Here is a 17,247-nt window from a genome sequence, read left to right on the forward strand (position 1 = left end):
TAAAGCAACACCCATTTTAAAATGCCATAGAGAATAAATTAATTTTTAATTTGGATCTAAAAATAGCCAGAGTCGGTGCCGTTCTGATAGCTAGTGGCAGCTTATTCCACAGATTTGGACCGCTCACCGCAAACGCACGATCACCCTTGAGCCTAGATCTAGTTCTGGGCACTGTTAAGAGTGCCAGATCACTGGATCTAAGTGATCTAGAGGGAACATGTCTTACGAGGAGATCTGCAAGATAAAGTGGAGTGCGGTTATTAATAGACTTAAATACCATGACCAGGATTTTGAACTCAATTCTGTATTTTACAGGTAGCCAATTCAACGAAACAAGGATGGGACTTCATATTAAATCATGATTTTAACATAATTTACATTAGACCGGCCCCATCCATCACTGCTTTTAAATCCTATCTTAAGACATATCTATTCCTCCGGCTTTTACCATTACTTAAGTATTTTATTTTGGATCTCTCTCGTATTAAGCTGATTGTCTATTGCTTGTTTACTTGATTTAATTTCCACTTTAATCTTGCTCCCTTTTAATTCATTGGTATTATTTTATTCATTGTACAGCACTTTGGTAAACCCCGGTTGTGTTTAAATGTGCTCTATAAATAAACATTGATTAGTCATTTCTAGTATGTCTCTGTGTTTGCAATTATGTGAAATAAGCATATGTTGATGTTTGTTTATATCAGAGCATCTCAGTCATCTAGACGCAGACCCTCATGAATGTGCGCTATGGGTGCTGCTGAAGAAAACTTTTTTTAAAGAAGCTCATGAGTACCCAAATATTACTTGCAGTGTAATGGCATTACAGGGCATCAGGGGTATTTTGAAAGTCTGGCTGAAGTTTAAAGTCAGTGATTTTTTATTTTTTTTTGCATTTTCCACAGTCGTGGTTGGCTGCAGACTGTCCAAACCTCAGAATCCTGTCTGTTGAGTATGACACCCATTTAAGTGACTGGAAGGCTAAGTGTCCTGCTGAAAACCAAAGGTAAACAGTCAATTTCCGATGTGTGCTGTGCATTACTAAATTATATGATTAACTCAACATAGCATACCAAATATCCATGTTTGTCCCTGATTTTTGTGTTTTACAGGAAGTCCTTGGCCTACAGAAGTCAGGAACTGCTGAGGAAATTGAAGGATGCAGGTGTAGGGGACAGACCTGTGGTGTGGGTAGCCCACAGTATGGGAGGTTAGTCCATGGTGGGTCTTAGAATAACCAGCACCCAACTATGAGAGTAATTTTCTAAATCTTCCTACATCATATTTGTGTAGCTGTCTAAATTATTTGCAATACAATGGTTTTTTACTATTTTAAATTGCGACTGCTTATGTATAACAAAAATGTAATTTTAGTTTCAACAGGGAGTTTAATATTAATTTTAGAGGTTTAAAAATCTCACAAGGCCATATTGTGATTCAGTATTTTAATTAATTGTGCAGCCCTGTTTGTAGCTAAAAAATCAATTTGTAACTCTAAATCAAAACTTGTGTCACAGGTTTACTTGTGAAAAAGATGCTCTTAGATGCCTCTAAAGATCCTGATCTCAGTCCGCTGATCAAGAACACAAAGGGAATTCTGTTCTACAGCGTTCCTCATCACGGCACGTTCATGGCAGAGTATTCTGTAAATGTCCGATACCTACTGTTTCCCTCCATTGAAGTAAAAGAACTATGTAGAGGTATAGTGTGATTTATTTTTGTTCCCTAAATATGAATGCAATATTAATTCCTCCACTTAAGATTAAGATTCTAAATCTAATTTGCACTTAATTTTTCTGTTCACCTGTTTCGACTCTCCAGCGTTACGGGACTTGAATGAAAATTTCCTGAACATTGCAAAGGAACAAGAGTTCAAGGTCCTTAGCTTTGCAGAAACTCTACCAACCTACATTGGGCCAATGCTCAAAATATTGGTAGTTCCATCGCAGTCAGCAGGTAGGTCAGGATAATTGAACAACAAGCAGCATTGTGATGTATCATTTTTACATAATAACTGACGGTTTTAGGTACCTGGTATCAGAAAACAAAAATTCTCCTTTTGCTCTTTCAGATCTGGGTATTGGGGACCTCATCCAGGTGGATGTTGATCACCTCAACACCTGCAAGCCAGAAAAAAAAGACTAATTTCTCTATAAACGTACTTTACAGTTTATTCGAGATGCTTTTGGAGGACAGAGAATTAAATGAACTCTTAAGTCCACAGTCCAAAACCGGTCTCTTGCCATTTCATTGCCTCTTGAGGGTTCAACAATTACATTTTAAAAGATAGTGTTAACTATGAATAGAAGGAAGTTCTAAAATTGCAACTGGATTTTTCTTTTCATTTTTTTAATTCAATAAAGCCATTATGAATATGCTTTTTGTTAAAACCTCTGGGTTTAACTTTTAATGTGCTTTGCCCACTTCACCGTTACCTTGTACTGTATTTCATTTCAGTAATTTGGAATGAGCACTTTTCGGCATTTATTTTAACCGGAAGCTATAACAAATTGAAATGAGTATCAAGTATATTATGTTTAAAATAATCATTTATAGAAAGTCCATTTTATTTATATTATTTATTTTTCTTGGAAGAAGCTGAAAACTAGCCTTTTTCTTAACTCACCAGCCTTCTTTGTATCCCTACCTCAGACTCACAGGTTGGTACTGATGCTGGCTGTAATTTGCCACTATTTTTGTACTAATGGATTAATTGTAGTACTTGCATAGGACCATATTACTTTTATTTTGATGTTGAGTATGTGCAAGACACAATTATTGCCAAATGTTTATCACACTGAATAAAGTTGTGTGTCCTAACTTTATATTCCACTTAAATCAGATACTTTTACTATAGCTATAATGCAGCCTTTTCTTTTCAGAGAAACAGTGCGCTCCAGGCCAGCAGAGTGCAGTAGAGCTCACAGATCGAACATTAGTCTGTTACTAGAGGAAGACCGTTGTTAGTAGACGGTGGACACTGTAGGCTTAAAACAAATTGACAATTGACAGATAAACACAATAAAAATCATGTAAGAATGATTTTTTTTTTTTAATTTTCAAAAACTGCTTGTTTTTAGATGTATATGATTTGCGAATATATGTTTGGAGATACGCACAGTATGTGAAACATTTGTGACGTACAAACATTCACGGTAGCGTTAACCTGCTAACTTTTTGTTATTATTTCTCAGTTCAGAACAATTTTGCCTTTTGTAGATACATAGGCTTTAACTGAAGAAACAGAAGTGTTAACACATCCCGTCCAAAATGGTTAATGTCTTGAAAGGAGTTCTCGTTGAATGGTAAGTTTTACATATAACGATTTAAAGGTGCATTCAGTATTTTTTCTATGATTAAAAATTTTAAACTTAGAAATAAACAATAATTTAAAAAAAATCTATGTGAAGTCATATAGACTTACAGTAGATGAAGAGATAAGTAGTCTAAAGCCGTTTTATTTTACATGGAGCGGGTCGCCACATGGGTAACATCGCGTGACCAGCAGAAGTACCATTCACTTGATCTTGGATCCGCTTATATACTTGCTTATCTATTAATATTTGTGGTTGACTGACTAAAGTGTTTCTTCAGTGTTACCTGTAACTGAAAATTTTGGCACAAGGTATCAAAAAAAAAAATATGAGTGCACTTTTAAAATAAAGTAATGCAGCAGTGCACCATCATTTATGATCCTTCTTTTAAAATATGAAACAGTGACCCAGCTATGAAGCAATTTCTTCTATATCTGGACGAGACGTCAGCATTGGGGAAGAAATTTATCATCCAGGATTTGGACGAGACGCATGTTTTCATCCTAGCTGAAGTTGTGCAGATTCTTCAGGAGCAAGTAGGAGAACTGATGGACCAGAATTCATTCCCCATCACCCAGAAATAAATGTCTGAATCTGACAGCAGACCTTACAATCTGTAGGAGCAGATGGATGTGGAGATTCTTTCAGCACAATTGCACAAACACAGATGCACCTAAAATATATAGATGACTGGCTACTAGGATGATGCCTGTTATCCTTGTTTTAGTTTGACTGTGTTGCATACATTTTTCAGCTGACAGAATTATATGCTTTATGTTGCATATGTTTCAAAGACAGCTTCTTGAATCTTTTCAGCATTTCAAAATTGTTCACAAACTGAAAGCAGATGGTTGATGACAGTGTGATTTATATACATGCATAATATACAAGCATCAAATAAAAAAAACTTAAACTAAAAGTTTTTAAAATGTGCTTAATTTGTTTCCTGCATACATTATAATTAGCCTTAAAAATTAGAAGACTGCTGTATTGATAGGTGCCAGTTTGTAAAATTCCAAGCTCCCTTTTCTGTTTATTCTCTTTCTAGTGAAAAACCAGCTCAAGCCACGTGCACAAGGGTTTGAAAAGGCATTTAGACAACTGAGATGTGTCTGTAATCAGGATATTGGTACCTTTTGGTGTGAGGAGAACAAACCGCAAAATCAAAATAGTGAACAGCATTATATTTCCAAAATATCCAGCATGTTTTGATTAAGGAAGGGAAAGTGGTGCGGTGCACTCTTGGAAATACCTAGTAGTTCACCTAGTAAAACTGACTGGCTATACAACACCACTATCTGAAAATAAGGTGCCATTTCCTCTTTAAGAAGACCATCATGTGCCCTCATGAATGTGCGCTATGGGTGCTGCTGAAGAAAACCCGCTCTGCCGACCGGGCCGTTAGACAGCAGGCGGTGCAGGAACTGGCCCAGAATCACCACTGGCAGGGTGAGAGATGGCAGCACACTTCAATTCATTATTATAAAATGTCAAGTTCTGCTGAATTTACTGAAAACTTGCTGTTGCTCTTGCTCAGCAAAACCTATTTCTATTGCGCAGACCCCTTTGCCTACCAAAGAAAAATAATTCACTATAACTCTGTGAGCTCTGAATGGTCTTTTGTCTTGTCCATCACAGATTATCAGTACCAGACTGCAGCACAGGTGGTAGATCAGCGCACAGCTGTGGCTCTCGCCCGCATGCCTAACGTGGACCTGCGCTTCTTTCTCCCTCCAGCTCCACTGCCGCATACTGACGATGTGGGTAGCTATCGTTCAGACAATAGCCAAATTGAACTGCTGTGTAATGTCAGATATCTGTGCTAAAGTTTTGTGCATGTATTATAGGATATATCGATTGAAGATGGGCTTAGGCAGTTACTGGCATCTCTGCCCCAGTCGGAGGTGGATCAGTGTGTGCAGTACTTCACCTCTCTGGCATTAAGAGAGAGCAGCCAATCACTAGCCTCTCAACGGGTGAGACATACATAGTCAAACTATAGAGTGCAACAGTTCCTACAAATCTCCATAGTTTGTTTAACAATAACCTACATGTACGTTCTCAAACTACCTAAATATTTGTGTGTATTTATTCCTCAGAAAGTATTCTTTCGAATACTTTTTTGGCTTTGTAATATTGTGATTTACCATGTACCAAGTCATTTTTAAATTCCCTATGGGAAAATGAATGGAAAAAACACTTCTTGAATCAAGGATCCTGAAAAAGTGTTTAAGCACCCATTGTATTTATTTCACTCAAATTTATATCCATATAAAAGTGTCACTGTGTTAGCTGTGCATTTTGGTCTGTGATTATAGGGAGGGCTGTGGTGTTTTGGAGGAAATGGGTTGCCCTATGCCCAAAGCCTGACTTCCACCCCCTCTGAGAAGGTGGAGACGTTCTGCCTGCAGGCCCTGGTGCAGCACTCAAAGGTGAAGGTTTACAAACTCTGCAAAGTGACATGTATTTGTGTAGCAAGGAAGTAAGCAATGATCAAAGAAGACAGGATGCTTGTGTGTGTAGAGTGATGTTTTGTAGATCTTCTTGAGGTGTACCTTCAGTTGATTGGTTTTAATCAAGAATTTGACTTAAATAAACGAATCAATTCAAAGCATTTAATTGTTCTTTGTTCACAGGTCCAAAGTCATTGTGACCACGTTGTTGCTAATGGAGGACTGCTGCTTTTGCAAAGAGTCTACCAGCTTCGCAGAGACTCTCCGAAAATTCAGCGCAACATTGTGCGAATTATTGGAAACCTCACCCTGAATGACAGCTTGCACACAGCCATAGTACAGTCAGGTTAGCTTTATATTTTAGAATAACTGATTTTATGTTGAAAAGAGTAGTTCTTTATTCTCTTTTGTGGTTGACCTTTAGGTTGGGTGGCTGTCCTGGCTGAGATGATCCAGTCACCACACATCATGCAGGCATCTCATGCTGCCCGTGCTTTAGCCAATTTGGACAGAGATGCAGTAAGGCAGAAGTACCAGGATGGTGTTTACATATTGCACCCACAATGCCGCACTAAGTATGCATGCTTATATGAACTTCCACTTATGCTCACCAAGTCTGCATTTATTTGATCAAAAATACAGTAAAAACAGTAGTATTGTAACATTGTTACAATAACTGTTTTTATTGTAATATATTTTAAAATGTAATTTATTCCTGTGATGGCAAAGCTGAATTTTCAGCAGTCTCCTTAAGAAATCATTCTGATATGCTGATTTGCTGCTCAAGCAACATCTTACCAGTGTTCAAAACTATTGTCCTGCTTAATATTTTTGGGAAATCTGTTGTAACGTTATAAAAGCTTATAAAAGTCTAACTTTTGATCAGTTTAATGCATCTTTGCCGAATATGTATGAAAAGGTCTTTTGTTTAGTGAGGATTAATTATGTCTTCCATTCTTTTGAATCTTTTCAGCATTTCAAAATTGTTCACAAACTGAAAGCAGATGGTTGATGACAGTGTGATTTATATACATGCATAATATACAAGCATCAAATAAAAAAAACTTAAACTAAAAGTTTTTAAAATGTGCTTAATTTGTTTCCTGCATACATTATAATTAGCCTTAAAAATTAGAAGACTGCTGTATTGATAGGTGCCAGTTTGTAAAATTCCAAGCTCCCTTTTCTGTTTATTCTCTTTCTAGTGAAAAACCAGCTCAAGCCACGTGCACAAGGGTTTGAAAAGGCATTTAGACAACTGAGATGTGTCTGTAATCAGGATATTGGTACCTTTTGGTGTGAGGAGAACAAACCGCAAAATCAAAATAGTGAACAGCATTATATTTCCAAAATATCCAGCATGTTTTGATTAAGGAAGGGAAAGTGGTGCGGTGCACTCTTGGAAATACCTAGTAGTTCACCTAGTAAAACTGACTGGCTATACAACACCACTATCTGAAAATAAGGTGCCATTTCCTCTTTAAGAAGACCATCATGTGGAAGTAAGAGGAAGTGTTATTGTGTGTCAGACCTATAGCTTTGTAGTGTTACATCCAGTTTATTTTATTACCTAACAATACAGCTATGATATAGATCTATCTGTCTATGTCTGTCTGTCTATCTATATATCTATCTGTCTGTCTGTCTACCTATCTGTCTGTCTGACTGTCTATATCTGTCAGTCTATCTATCTAATATATGTTTGTGTCTATCTATCTATCTATCTAATATATGCCTGTCTGTCTGCCTGTCAGTCTATCTATCTATCTATCTAATATATATGTCTCTGTCTCTGTTTATCTATCTATATCTATCATCTATCTATCTAATATATGTTTGTCTATCTATCTATCTATCTAATATATGTATGTCTGTCTGTCAGTCTATAGCCTATCTATCTATCTATCTATCTATCTAATATATATGTCTCTGTCTCTGTTTATCTATCTATATCTATCATCTATCTATCTAATATATGTTTGTCTATATTTACAATAACTGTTTTTATTGTAATATATTTTAAAATGTAATTTATTCCTGTGATGGCAAAGCTGAATTTTCAGCAGTCTCCTTAAGAAATCATTCTGATATGCTGATTTGCTGCTCAAGCAACATCTTACCAGTGTTCAAAACTATTGTCCTGCTTAATATTTTTGGGAAATCTGTTGTAACGTTATAAAAGCTTATAAAAGTCTAACTTTTGATCAGTTTAATGCATCTTTGCCGAATATGTATGAAAAGGTCTTTTGTTTAGTGAGGATTAATTATGTCTTCCATTCTTTATATTCAGTCAGCCAATCAAAGCTGATGTTCTCTTTGTGCACGGCCTCTTGGGAGCAGCTTTTAAAACTTGGCGTCAAAAGGACCTTGATGTGGCGGAAGATGACAAGGTGGAAGGGGTTCGAGAGGACTACACTGAATGCTGGCCTAAGGTCAGATATATATATATACAGTGGGTACGGAAAGTATTCAGACCCCCTTAAATTTTTCACTCTTTGTTATATTGCAGCCATTTGCTAAAATCATTTAAGTTAATTTTTTTTCCTCATTAATGTACACACAGCACCCCATATTTATTGAAAGAAACAGAATTGTTGACATCTTTGCAGATCAGTCTATAGCCTATCTATCTATCTATCTATCTAACTCTCTAATATATATGTCTCTGTCTCTGTTTATCTATCTATATCTATCTATCTAATATATGTTTGTCTATCTATCTGTCTATCTATCTATCTGTCTGTCTGTCTGTCTGTCTGTCTGTCCGTCTCTCTGTCTGTGTGAGCCTAATCAAAGTAATACAAATAAGAGAGCTGCAGCTGTTTATTATTTCAAATGGTCAGTTCACTATGATTTGGACAGCCTCATAACAACCGTTTGAAATTCATTTAAAAAAAATAAATGAATAATGTTGATTTTGATTAAAATTTAAACCGCATCTATCTATCATTTGCCACAATGTTTTGGCAGCATTTTTCCGAGTCTCTTGTTCTCCAGACAGCGCAGATGTACTTCCATGCACCTCGTCGTGGCGCTGGGTTCTGTGTGAAGTTCTCGAGCGTGCGCACATCCACCTCCACTAACGCACAAAGCGCTTCTGCTCAGGTTACTGTAAATGAGACCTCCAGTCTTACTACAATTGCCTGTTTAATGGACTAAATAGCCAGGAGGACCGGAAGCCATAATATGAAGAAACGCTACATGGATATAGGCAGGCTAAAGAAAATGAAAAAGATTAAACTCACAGAAAAGATTTCCGAAAGGTATGACACCGCGCGCGCTGCTTTGTTGTTTTGTTATTGCTCTTATTCGTTTTCACCTGAATGGCTCGCGCTTGGCTATTCATAGCGCGCTGAGCGGATTGACGCAAACAATAAACAAACAGCATCTCCCGATATGATAACAAACCGGGGTTTAATTCCGAGCTAATGCTCGCTGTGATTTAATGGATGCATACAAGGCCGAATCTATAACATTTGGTGTAAAAACAGTGCAGCGGGCCAAGTTGCTAACAAAATATTTTAATAACAAAAATATCCTCCAATTGAATTTAGCGTTGCATATTATAAAGAAATGCTACACTATTTTTCTTATTTCACGTTTCGGTATTAGTAAACCTATCTATTATTAATGTGATTTGATGCAGCGTCAGCTAACAAGTAGTCATGTTATTTCTTCATGACAATTCGATGTCTGAAAAACAGACTGTCTGAAAACACAGACAAACTGACAAGGGCCTCTAACTGTCGTTTATGTAAGATTTTTCTCAGGGATTATTTTGCTGTACCTTAAATTATGCATATTTATACATTTATATAATATGTAATAGTATCCAGAGCTGTGTTCGTAAGTTATTGGTGCATTTTGTATTTTATCAGGTTCGCTGATTCCAGACTATTGTTTCTAGTGAGGTAAACACGGCAGTGTATCTGAACGGACCCCGTCTCTTATTTATATAGTGTAGTGATCTGGACAATAACCTAAATGAACGTGCACAGATTTCTCCTGAAACGGTTTCTTGTTCTTTAAATAGCCATGGCAACACTGGAGATTCGACGTTTAGGTGCTGATGCAGAAGATGAAATGTTGCCATGGTTACCAAACACAAAGGGATGTGGAGCGCAGAAAGCCTGAACAAAGGAATGGAGCACAATAGACTGTGCGACCAAAACATGGATTGTAACGTCTTCAAGAACTTACTTTCTGCGCCTTTACATCTCATGTATATGCTTGTTCATTTTTTTCTTTGATATACAGAAAATATTTTTTGTCTTTTTGTCAACATGAAGTTATAAAAAAAAAAGTATAAACACAGAGGACGCGCGTTTTGTAGTTGTATAAGGACTTATGTTTTGACAGTCTGTTTTGACTTTAGAAAGATGCATTTTTATTTTTTTACATAGTTATCATAATTTTATATTATTTTTCTTACTTAAAAATAATTCACATAATTGTATCTGTAACATTGATGACATTTTCTTTAAAAACAATCTAATAGTAAGTCATTTTAAATGTCCTGTTTTCAGCGCGTACTCTGTTCTGAAGTTCATGATCGTCTGGATGCTGGTGCTGTTAGCTGACTTTGTTCTGGAGTTCAGACTGGAATACCTGTGGCCATGTTGGCTCTTTCTAGGGACCGTCTACACCACATTTCACTGTCATGGACTGGTAGGCAATTTTCTGCTCTGCACATTCAGCTGTATTGTTTGCTTTTAAAATAATAACAAAACCCCATCTGTCATTATAAATGAATTTTCTTGCTCCATTTTCTTTTTCATTATGTTGTGTTCCTGAATGTTTCTTTTTTTAAAAGAAACAATAGATATTAAATAGATATTAAACCAACAAACCTCTGCTTTTCTATTACAGGCCATCTGTGTTGTTTTCGTGTGTGCAGCAGTTACCCTGGACTTATTCTGTTTCATTTTTGTACCCTTACACTGGCTGTTTTTTGCAGCCAGCACATATGTCTTACTCAACTATATGTGGCATACAGGTGAGCCCTAAACGCTTTTAATCAGCTTGCCATTTAATTAACACTTACAGAGCCACTGTGCCCTTGGAAGTATTATGGATATAAACATTCATTTACATATATACATTATTTATTTGCAGAAAAGGGAATCTGTATGTCAACTGTGACATTATGGATACTCTTAGTGTATATGGAGGCCTCTCTACGGTTGCGGGACCTGAAAAGCCCTCATGCAAATCTGTCCCATCTATTTGCTGCACACTGGTAGGTTCTGATTGGCAATTTATTTTAGAGCTGAATGTAATATGGGTTTTAAATTAACACTAATTTTACCAGCTGTGTTTCATACTGTAATTTAACACAAGCTATTATTATTTCTTCCAGCATTGGTTATCCACTAGTGTATATGGGATTTGATGCAACATGCTACTTCTCCAGTATGTTTAAGCTGCGCACTCAGAAATCAGTTCAGAGTGAGAATGACCTCCACATGGATGTCCTGCAACAATCCCTACCTCCTTACGTGCACCTGTACCCAAAATTGTGGATGGAAGGTATGTATCATTTCTTTTAAAGTATCATGTAATATGTAGCTATCTTTTTAAAAAGTTCAATAGTTTAAAGGGATAGTTCACACACAAAAAAAGAAAATTCTGTCATTAATAATTCACCCTCACATCGTTCCAAACCCGTAAGACCTTCGTTCATCTTCAGAACACAAATTAAGATTTTTTTGATGAAATGCAAGAGCTTTCTGACCCAGACAGCAACACAACTGACATGTTCAAGGCCCAGAAAGGTAGTAAGGACATCATTGAAATAGTCCATGTGTTCAACCATAATGTTATGAAAGTACGAGAATGCTTTTTGTGCGCAAAGAAAACAAAAATAACAACTTTATTCAACAATTTCATATCTTCCGTGTCAGTCTTTGACGCGCATTCTTATAAAATGCATTTAAAAAATAAATAAAAATAACGTGATGAAGTTCAAAAAATGTAAAATTGTGACAAATGTCTTTGTACAGATCCCAAATATAGGGTGGCCAAATCTAGGCCGACGCAATACCAGTGTCCATCCGATTCCATCACCTCAGAGGACAAACAAAACATGGAAGACTGCCTTCAAATCCACAGACTTCCTGCGAGACCCGAAAGAGACACAAATCCACAAACTCCAGGACCCAAGCACCGTGGAGGTGAACTTCATTTGGACTCTACGTCCATGCTAGAAATGACTGAAAACCTACCTCAGGAGGATCAGAGCAGCAAAGCTCAAAGACCCTCCAAGAGCTCCTTGCCTAAAGTGCATCGAGGTTCAGTGAATATCCCTAACAGCAAAGGGGAGAAGAGGCAGAAAGCCCCCAAAGCCATCAACACAATAGGGGACTCTGCTGAAAAGTGCTCGTCAAACATCTCCCCAAGTCCTCCGAACCCACATGCTGAGCAGATGCTGAAGTGTGTTTATGTTATTTCATTTCTATATGCACTGATTGTAATGGACTGTGGAAGATGGTTAATGAATTTTCGAGTACAGTTACACTGTGATCTCCATCTGCTCCACAGGCTGGAACAAGAAATGAGGAAGCTGAAGGGAGAGCTGCAGGCGAGCAGACAGAGCGAGCAAGAGCTGCGCAGTCACATTTGTAATCTGACCAACAGTGAACACAGTCTGCGCCCTGAAGTCTCTCTGCTCAGACATGCAAATGAACTGCTGCAAAACAAGTGAGTCTTCTGATATCTTCCTGTTGGTCTTGGCATTAGTGATCTGGGTTGATGTTAGGTCACGCTGCTTGATGTTTGACTGATGTTTGTGTTTATATATCACACATATGGGTGTTTCTTACTTAACACTTTAATAGTTTTCCAGCTTTTATGTATAGACTGGATTGTTTGACCTTTTGTCTCAGACTTTTAAACTTAGTGTAATTATGATACATATGAAATTAGACTTTCGGCAAGGATGCATTCAATTGATCAAAAGTCACAGCAAAGACATAATGTTACAAAAAATGCATTTCAAATAAATGTTCTTTTTAAGTTAATTCTACAAAATTATCAGTTTTGACAAAAATATTAAGCAGCACAACTGTTTTTAACATTTATGATAATAAGAAATGTTTCTTGAGCAGAAAATCAGCTTATTAAAATGATTTCTGAAGGATCATGTGACACTGAATTCTGATCTCTTCCTGTTGGTCTTGGCATTAGTGATCTGGGTTGATGTTAGGTCACGCTGCTTGATGTTTGACTGATGTTTGTGTTTATATATCACACATATGGGTGTTTCTTACTTAACACTTTAATAGTTTTCCAGCTTTTATGTATAGACTGGATTGTTTGACCTTTTGTCTCAGACTTTTAAACTTAAACTATGCAGATCCATCATAAAAATATTATTTATTATAATTTAAATAATAATAATAACTAATCTATTAAAAGCAAAAACTATTTAAATATTTGTGTACAAATATTCATATTTAGAACTCTCCCAACATTTTCATCACAACCACCAACTTTTGTCCCACTGAAGTGTTCCACCCCCTACAAAATTATCAGTTTTGACAAAAATATTAAGCAGCACAACTGTTTTTAACATTTATGATAATAAGAAATGTTTCTTGAGCAGAAAATCAGCTTATTAAAATGATTTCTGAAGGATCATGTGACACTGAAAACTGGAGTGATGGTTGCTGAAAATTCAGCTTTGTCATCACAGGAATAAACTTTAAAATATATTAAAATAGAAAACAGTATATGCTTTTTGATCATATAAAGGCAACCTTGCTGAGCATAAGAGACTTCTTTCAACAACATTAAAAAAATCTCTTCAACGGTATTGTGTACATTACAAATGAACGATGTGCTTTAAAGATAGCTCATGCTTTTCTTACTGTAAGAGTAAGTGCAATTTGACAAAATCTAACGCTGTTCCTTTAAATTCTGTGGTGCTCTGCTGTGCAGGATTCAGTGTCTCACAAAATCCAGACAGAAGGACAAACAAAACTGTTCCTTGCTGGAAAAGAAAATCAGAATAGAAACAGAGGCTCGAGTTGCAGTAGAAAAACAACTTGCAGAAGTCAGAGCCCAAAAATTTGATGAAGCAACGATTTTACTTCGGAGCGCATCACACAGGTAATTGTATTAATAAAGCAGTAGCGCAAGAGGCATACATATGCATACAGTATATTAATCTTGTCAATGCGATTTTGAATTTTTTAATCTGTGTCTTTGAGACTAGGTCTAAATGTCCTGCTTTTTAATTATGGTTATAATTGGCAGTAGAATTCTTAATGCAAAATAGCAATGGCAAAAATAAACCTGTAAAATGTTGTATTTTTTCCATCCACTATAGGCAAGAACACAGTGAAACTCAAATGTTGAGGAAAAAAGCTAAAGATCTAGACTCAGAGTACAAACAACTACAGCTGGAATATCAGGAGAAAGAAAATCGAATGATAGCTCTAGAGAATGAAGTGGAGGTAAAGGACGCGTTCGTAGATCTGTTCAGTTACATACTGCATTGAATAGTTGTGTTGTGCTGGATGTTTGTGATTCATATTTTTATGTTCTTCATGTTCTGACACATGTCAGATCTGGTAGCTTGCTGTCTGTGGTGCTTAGCCTGTGGCTCTTTTCTTTTTTTTGGTTGGGGTGGGTGAACGTTTCTGTGCCGAATGCTGATTCTGAGTTTTTTTCTTTTGTTGTCATTATTTCTTGTTCCTCGCCCAGTTTAAATGCTGTTATTGCCATCTGCTATTTAAACCATGCCAAAACAGAAACCAGATCTTTCAGAAATTATTGTGCAACCTGCAAATTGTTGTATCATGATGAATTTAACAAAATTTTGAACAATTTTCTCATTTATTGGAAAGAATTTAAAAAATTTTTATTTTGTTTTGGTATTGACAGAGTAATGCAAGTATGACCCAAGGGAATTCAACTCTGCTGGACTCACAGATATTTATTAAACTAAATTTGTGCATACAACATTTGATTATTATTATTTTTTTAAATAGACAATTTTTTCAATAGCCATCACACATGTAAAATTTACAACAGTATATTCTCCTGTAATGACTCCTTAAGTTGGAAACAAACATTTAAAACAATTGCACTTACTTTACTTCTTTTTTTTTTTTTTTTACCTTGAAACGTCTGTTCTGGGAGTTTGGTGAGTGGGTACGAAATTCCATACGGATGGATTGCTTTACGACAGCAACAAATGTCGTGTGGGCTATTCAGAGTAATTACGAGTCAATTCCACTCACTTAACTGTAGGGGGCTTCAAAGTAGCAAAAATACACAAAACTACATACAGTTGCTTTAAAGATGAAGTGTGTAATTTCTTTGCATCGAGTAGCAACCAAAGGAAATAGGAAAAATAATAAATAATAAATCTCTGGGTACCTTATCGGATGAAAAGCAGTGTGTCAAATGAGTTGGATGCCCAAATATCCAATATTTATGAAATTGTTTGTGAAAAAAAAACCTGAATAACATACTGCATTCACAAAAATTCTGAAGTGTGCAACCAGTGGACACTTTGCTATCCCATAATACCACTGGAGCTGTCAGATTCGACAAAAATTGTCAGAAAACATTCTACAGAACGTACTATGTTAGTAGAATGTCAATGTCAATGTCAATTTTATTTATATAGCACTATTAAACACAACCGTGGGTTGACCAATGTGCTGCACAATAAAAACATTTCAATAAGACAATACAAAATAATTACTAAAAGAAACAGTACAGTAGAAAGTTCTCATTGATAAAACGCCAAGTCAAAAAGGTAGGTTTTCAACATGGATTTAAAAACAGATAGTGAAGGTGCAGATCTAATACAGTGGGGCAGAGCATTCCACAATCTAGGGGCAGCAACTGAGAAAGCGCGGTCACCCCTGCATTTAAGCTTCGACTTTGGGATGCATAATAATCTCTGGTTGGACGACCGGAGAGACAAGAGGGGCCGATGTTCAGTCAATAAATCAGATAAATAAGCAGGGGCCAAACCATTTAATGATTTAAACACTAAGAGAAGAATTTTAAATTAACTCGATAGCGCACAGGCAACCAGAGCAGAGAACGTAAAACTGGTGTAATATGATCCCGTTTTTTGGTACTCGTTAAAAGCCTTGCAGCTGCATTTTGAACTATCTGCAAGCGGGATAGGGCTGACTGACCAATCCCAAAATACAGCGAGTTGCAGTAGTCTAATCTAGATGTAATAAAAGCATGAATTACTTTTTCAAAATTTTTACTAGACAAAATAGGTTTTACTTTTGCTAGAAGTCGAAGCTGAAAAAAGCAGGACTTGACCACCGTATTTATCTGTTTATCAAATTTTAAACCATCATCAAAAATAACACCCAGATTTTTTACCCAAGGCTTCACGGAAGAGGTTAAATCGCCAAGATTTACTTTCGGTGTACTACGAGAATCCGACGGACCAAACACAATTATTTCAGTTTTACTCTCATTGAAATTAAGAAAATTTAAAGACAACCAGGCTTTCACATCAGACAGGCAAGACATAAGTGCTTCCAGACCATTTGAACTCTGTTTTAAGGGCAGATAGATTTGAGTGTCATCTGCATAGCAATGGAAAGACAGACCATGCTTCCTAAAAATAGAACCCAATGGGAGCATGTACAACGAAAAAAGAATAGGCGCCAATATGGATCCCTGGGGAACACCACATGACAAAGAAGCTACCTCAGAAAAGCGTTCACCAATGTTAACTCTAAAACTTCGATTGGAGAAATAAGATTTAAACCATTCAAGAGCACTTCCTTTTATGCCTACACAGTGCTCCAAGCGAGCAAGCAGGATAGCGTGGTCCACAGTGTCAAAAGCAGCGCTCAAGTCTAGGAGCACAAGCACAGCATGATCCCCAGCGTCACCAGTTAATAGAATATCATTTAAAACTTTCAGAAGTGCAGTCTCAGTCGAGTGGTGTTTTCTAAAACCTGATTGAAAGACCTCAAAGATCTTATTTTCATCTAAAAAATTTTGTAGCTGTTGCAGGACTACTTTTTCTAAGATCTTTGAAATAAAAGACCGATTTGAAATGAGTCTATAATTGGCTAAAACAGAAGGATCTAGGTTCGGCCTCTTAAGCAAGGGATAGACTGTAGCATGTTTTAACACATCTGGCACAGTACTAGTCTCAAAACATCTATGTATCATGGTCACAAGATAGGGACCCACTGCATCAAAAACTTGTTTCAGGAAATATGGTGGAATAGAATCAATGGAGGAGCCAGACGGCTTTAACTGATACACTATTTCTTGAAGATGTATAAGAGAAATAGGTTCAAACTGGCTGAACTCAACAGAACAAACAGAAGAAACAGAAGGATCAAAAGCAGGTGGAGATATCCCCAACCTGATATCACTGATCTTATTAATAAAAAATCTAAGAAAGTCATCACACATAGTTTTTGACACATCTGGGTACTCACAAACAGTTGGATTTACAACAGCGTTAAAAATAGTAAAAAGAG

At 36.6% G+C, this 17,247-nt stretch overlaps 2 protein-coding genes, 1 long non-coding RNA gene and 1 pseudogene across 3 annotated transcripts; all 4 read left to right on the forward strand.

Moving 5' to 3' along the window:
• Positions 1–8,923, forward strand: part of LOC107721272 (protein SERAC1-like) — a 14,377-nt pseudogene extending 5,454 nt beyond the window's left edge.
• On the forward strand, positions 899–2,408 carry LOC107721376 (uncharacterized). The gene is made up of 5 exons (XR_001637703.1): positions 899–1,003; positions 1,110–1,218; positions 1,515–1,697; positions 1,819–1,953; positions 2,069–2,408. It is a non-coding gene; the product is annotated as an uncharacterized LOC107721376 (long non-coding RNA).
• Positions 2,475–4,216, forward strand: LOC107721375 (general transcription factor IIH subunit 5-like). Its single transcript, XM_016529362.1, has 3 exons — positions 2,475–3,029; positions 3,192–3,302; positions 3,715–4,216. Exons 2-3 carry the CDS (start codon positions 3,268–3,270, stop codon positions 3,893–3,895), a joined length of 216 nt encoding a protein of 71 aa, XP_016384848.1. The 5' UTR covers positions 2,475–3,029; positions 3,192–3,267; the 3' UTR covers positions 3,896–4,216.
• Positions 8,793–14,487, forward strand: LOC107721352 (macoilin-like). The gene is made up of 9 exons (XM_016529323.1): positions 8,793–9,027; positions 10,291–10,432; positions 10,634–10,760; positions 10,880–11,003; positions 11,124–11,293; positions 11,767–12,196; positions 12,305–12,463; positions 13,703–13,873; positions 14,094–14,487. The coding sequence occupies exons 1-9, from the start codon at positions 8,951–8,953 to the stop codon at positions 14,263–14,265; spliced, it is 1,572 nt and encodes a 523-aa protein (XP_016384809.1). The 5' UTR covers positions 8,793–8,950; the 3' UTR covers positions 14,266–14,487.
• Positions 14,488–17,247: the final 2,760 nt, after the last annotated feature.

This window comes from Sinocyclocheilus rhinocerous, unplaced genomic scaffold (assembly GCF_001515625.1).
Source record: "Sinocyclocheilus rhinocerous isolate Xijiao unplaced genomic scaffold, SAMN03320098_v1.1 scaffold271, whole genome shotgun sequence".
Classification (NCBI taxonomy): Eukaryota; Metazoa; Chordata; class Actinopteri; order Cypriniformes; family Cyprinidae; genus Sinocyclocheilus; species Sinocyclocheilus rhinocerous.

Coding starts and splice junctions, on each gene's coding strand:
- LOC107721375 (XM_016529362.1), top strand. CDS start 3,268: ATGGTTAATGTCTTGAAAGGAGTTCTCGTTGAATG. Junction 3,303..3,714: donor AAAGGAGTTCTCGTTGAATG/GTAAGTTTTACA, acceptor AATATGAAACAG/TGACCCAGCTATGAAGCAAT.
- LOC107721352 (XM_016529323.1), top strand. CDS start 8,951: ATGAAGAAACGCTACATGGATATAGGCAGGCTAAAGAAAATGAAAAAG. Junction 10,761..10,879: donor CAACTATATGTGGCATACAG/GTGAGCCCTAAA, acceptor ATTTATTTGCAG/AAAAGGGAATCTGTATGTCA. Junction 11,294..11,766: donor CCCAAAATTGTGGATGGAAG/GTATGTATCATT, acceptor GTCTTTGTACAG/ATCCCAAATATAGGGTGGCC.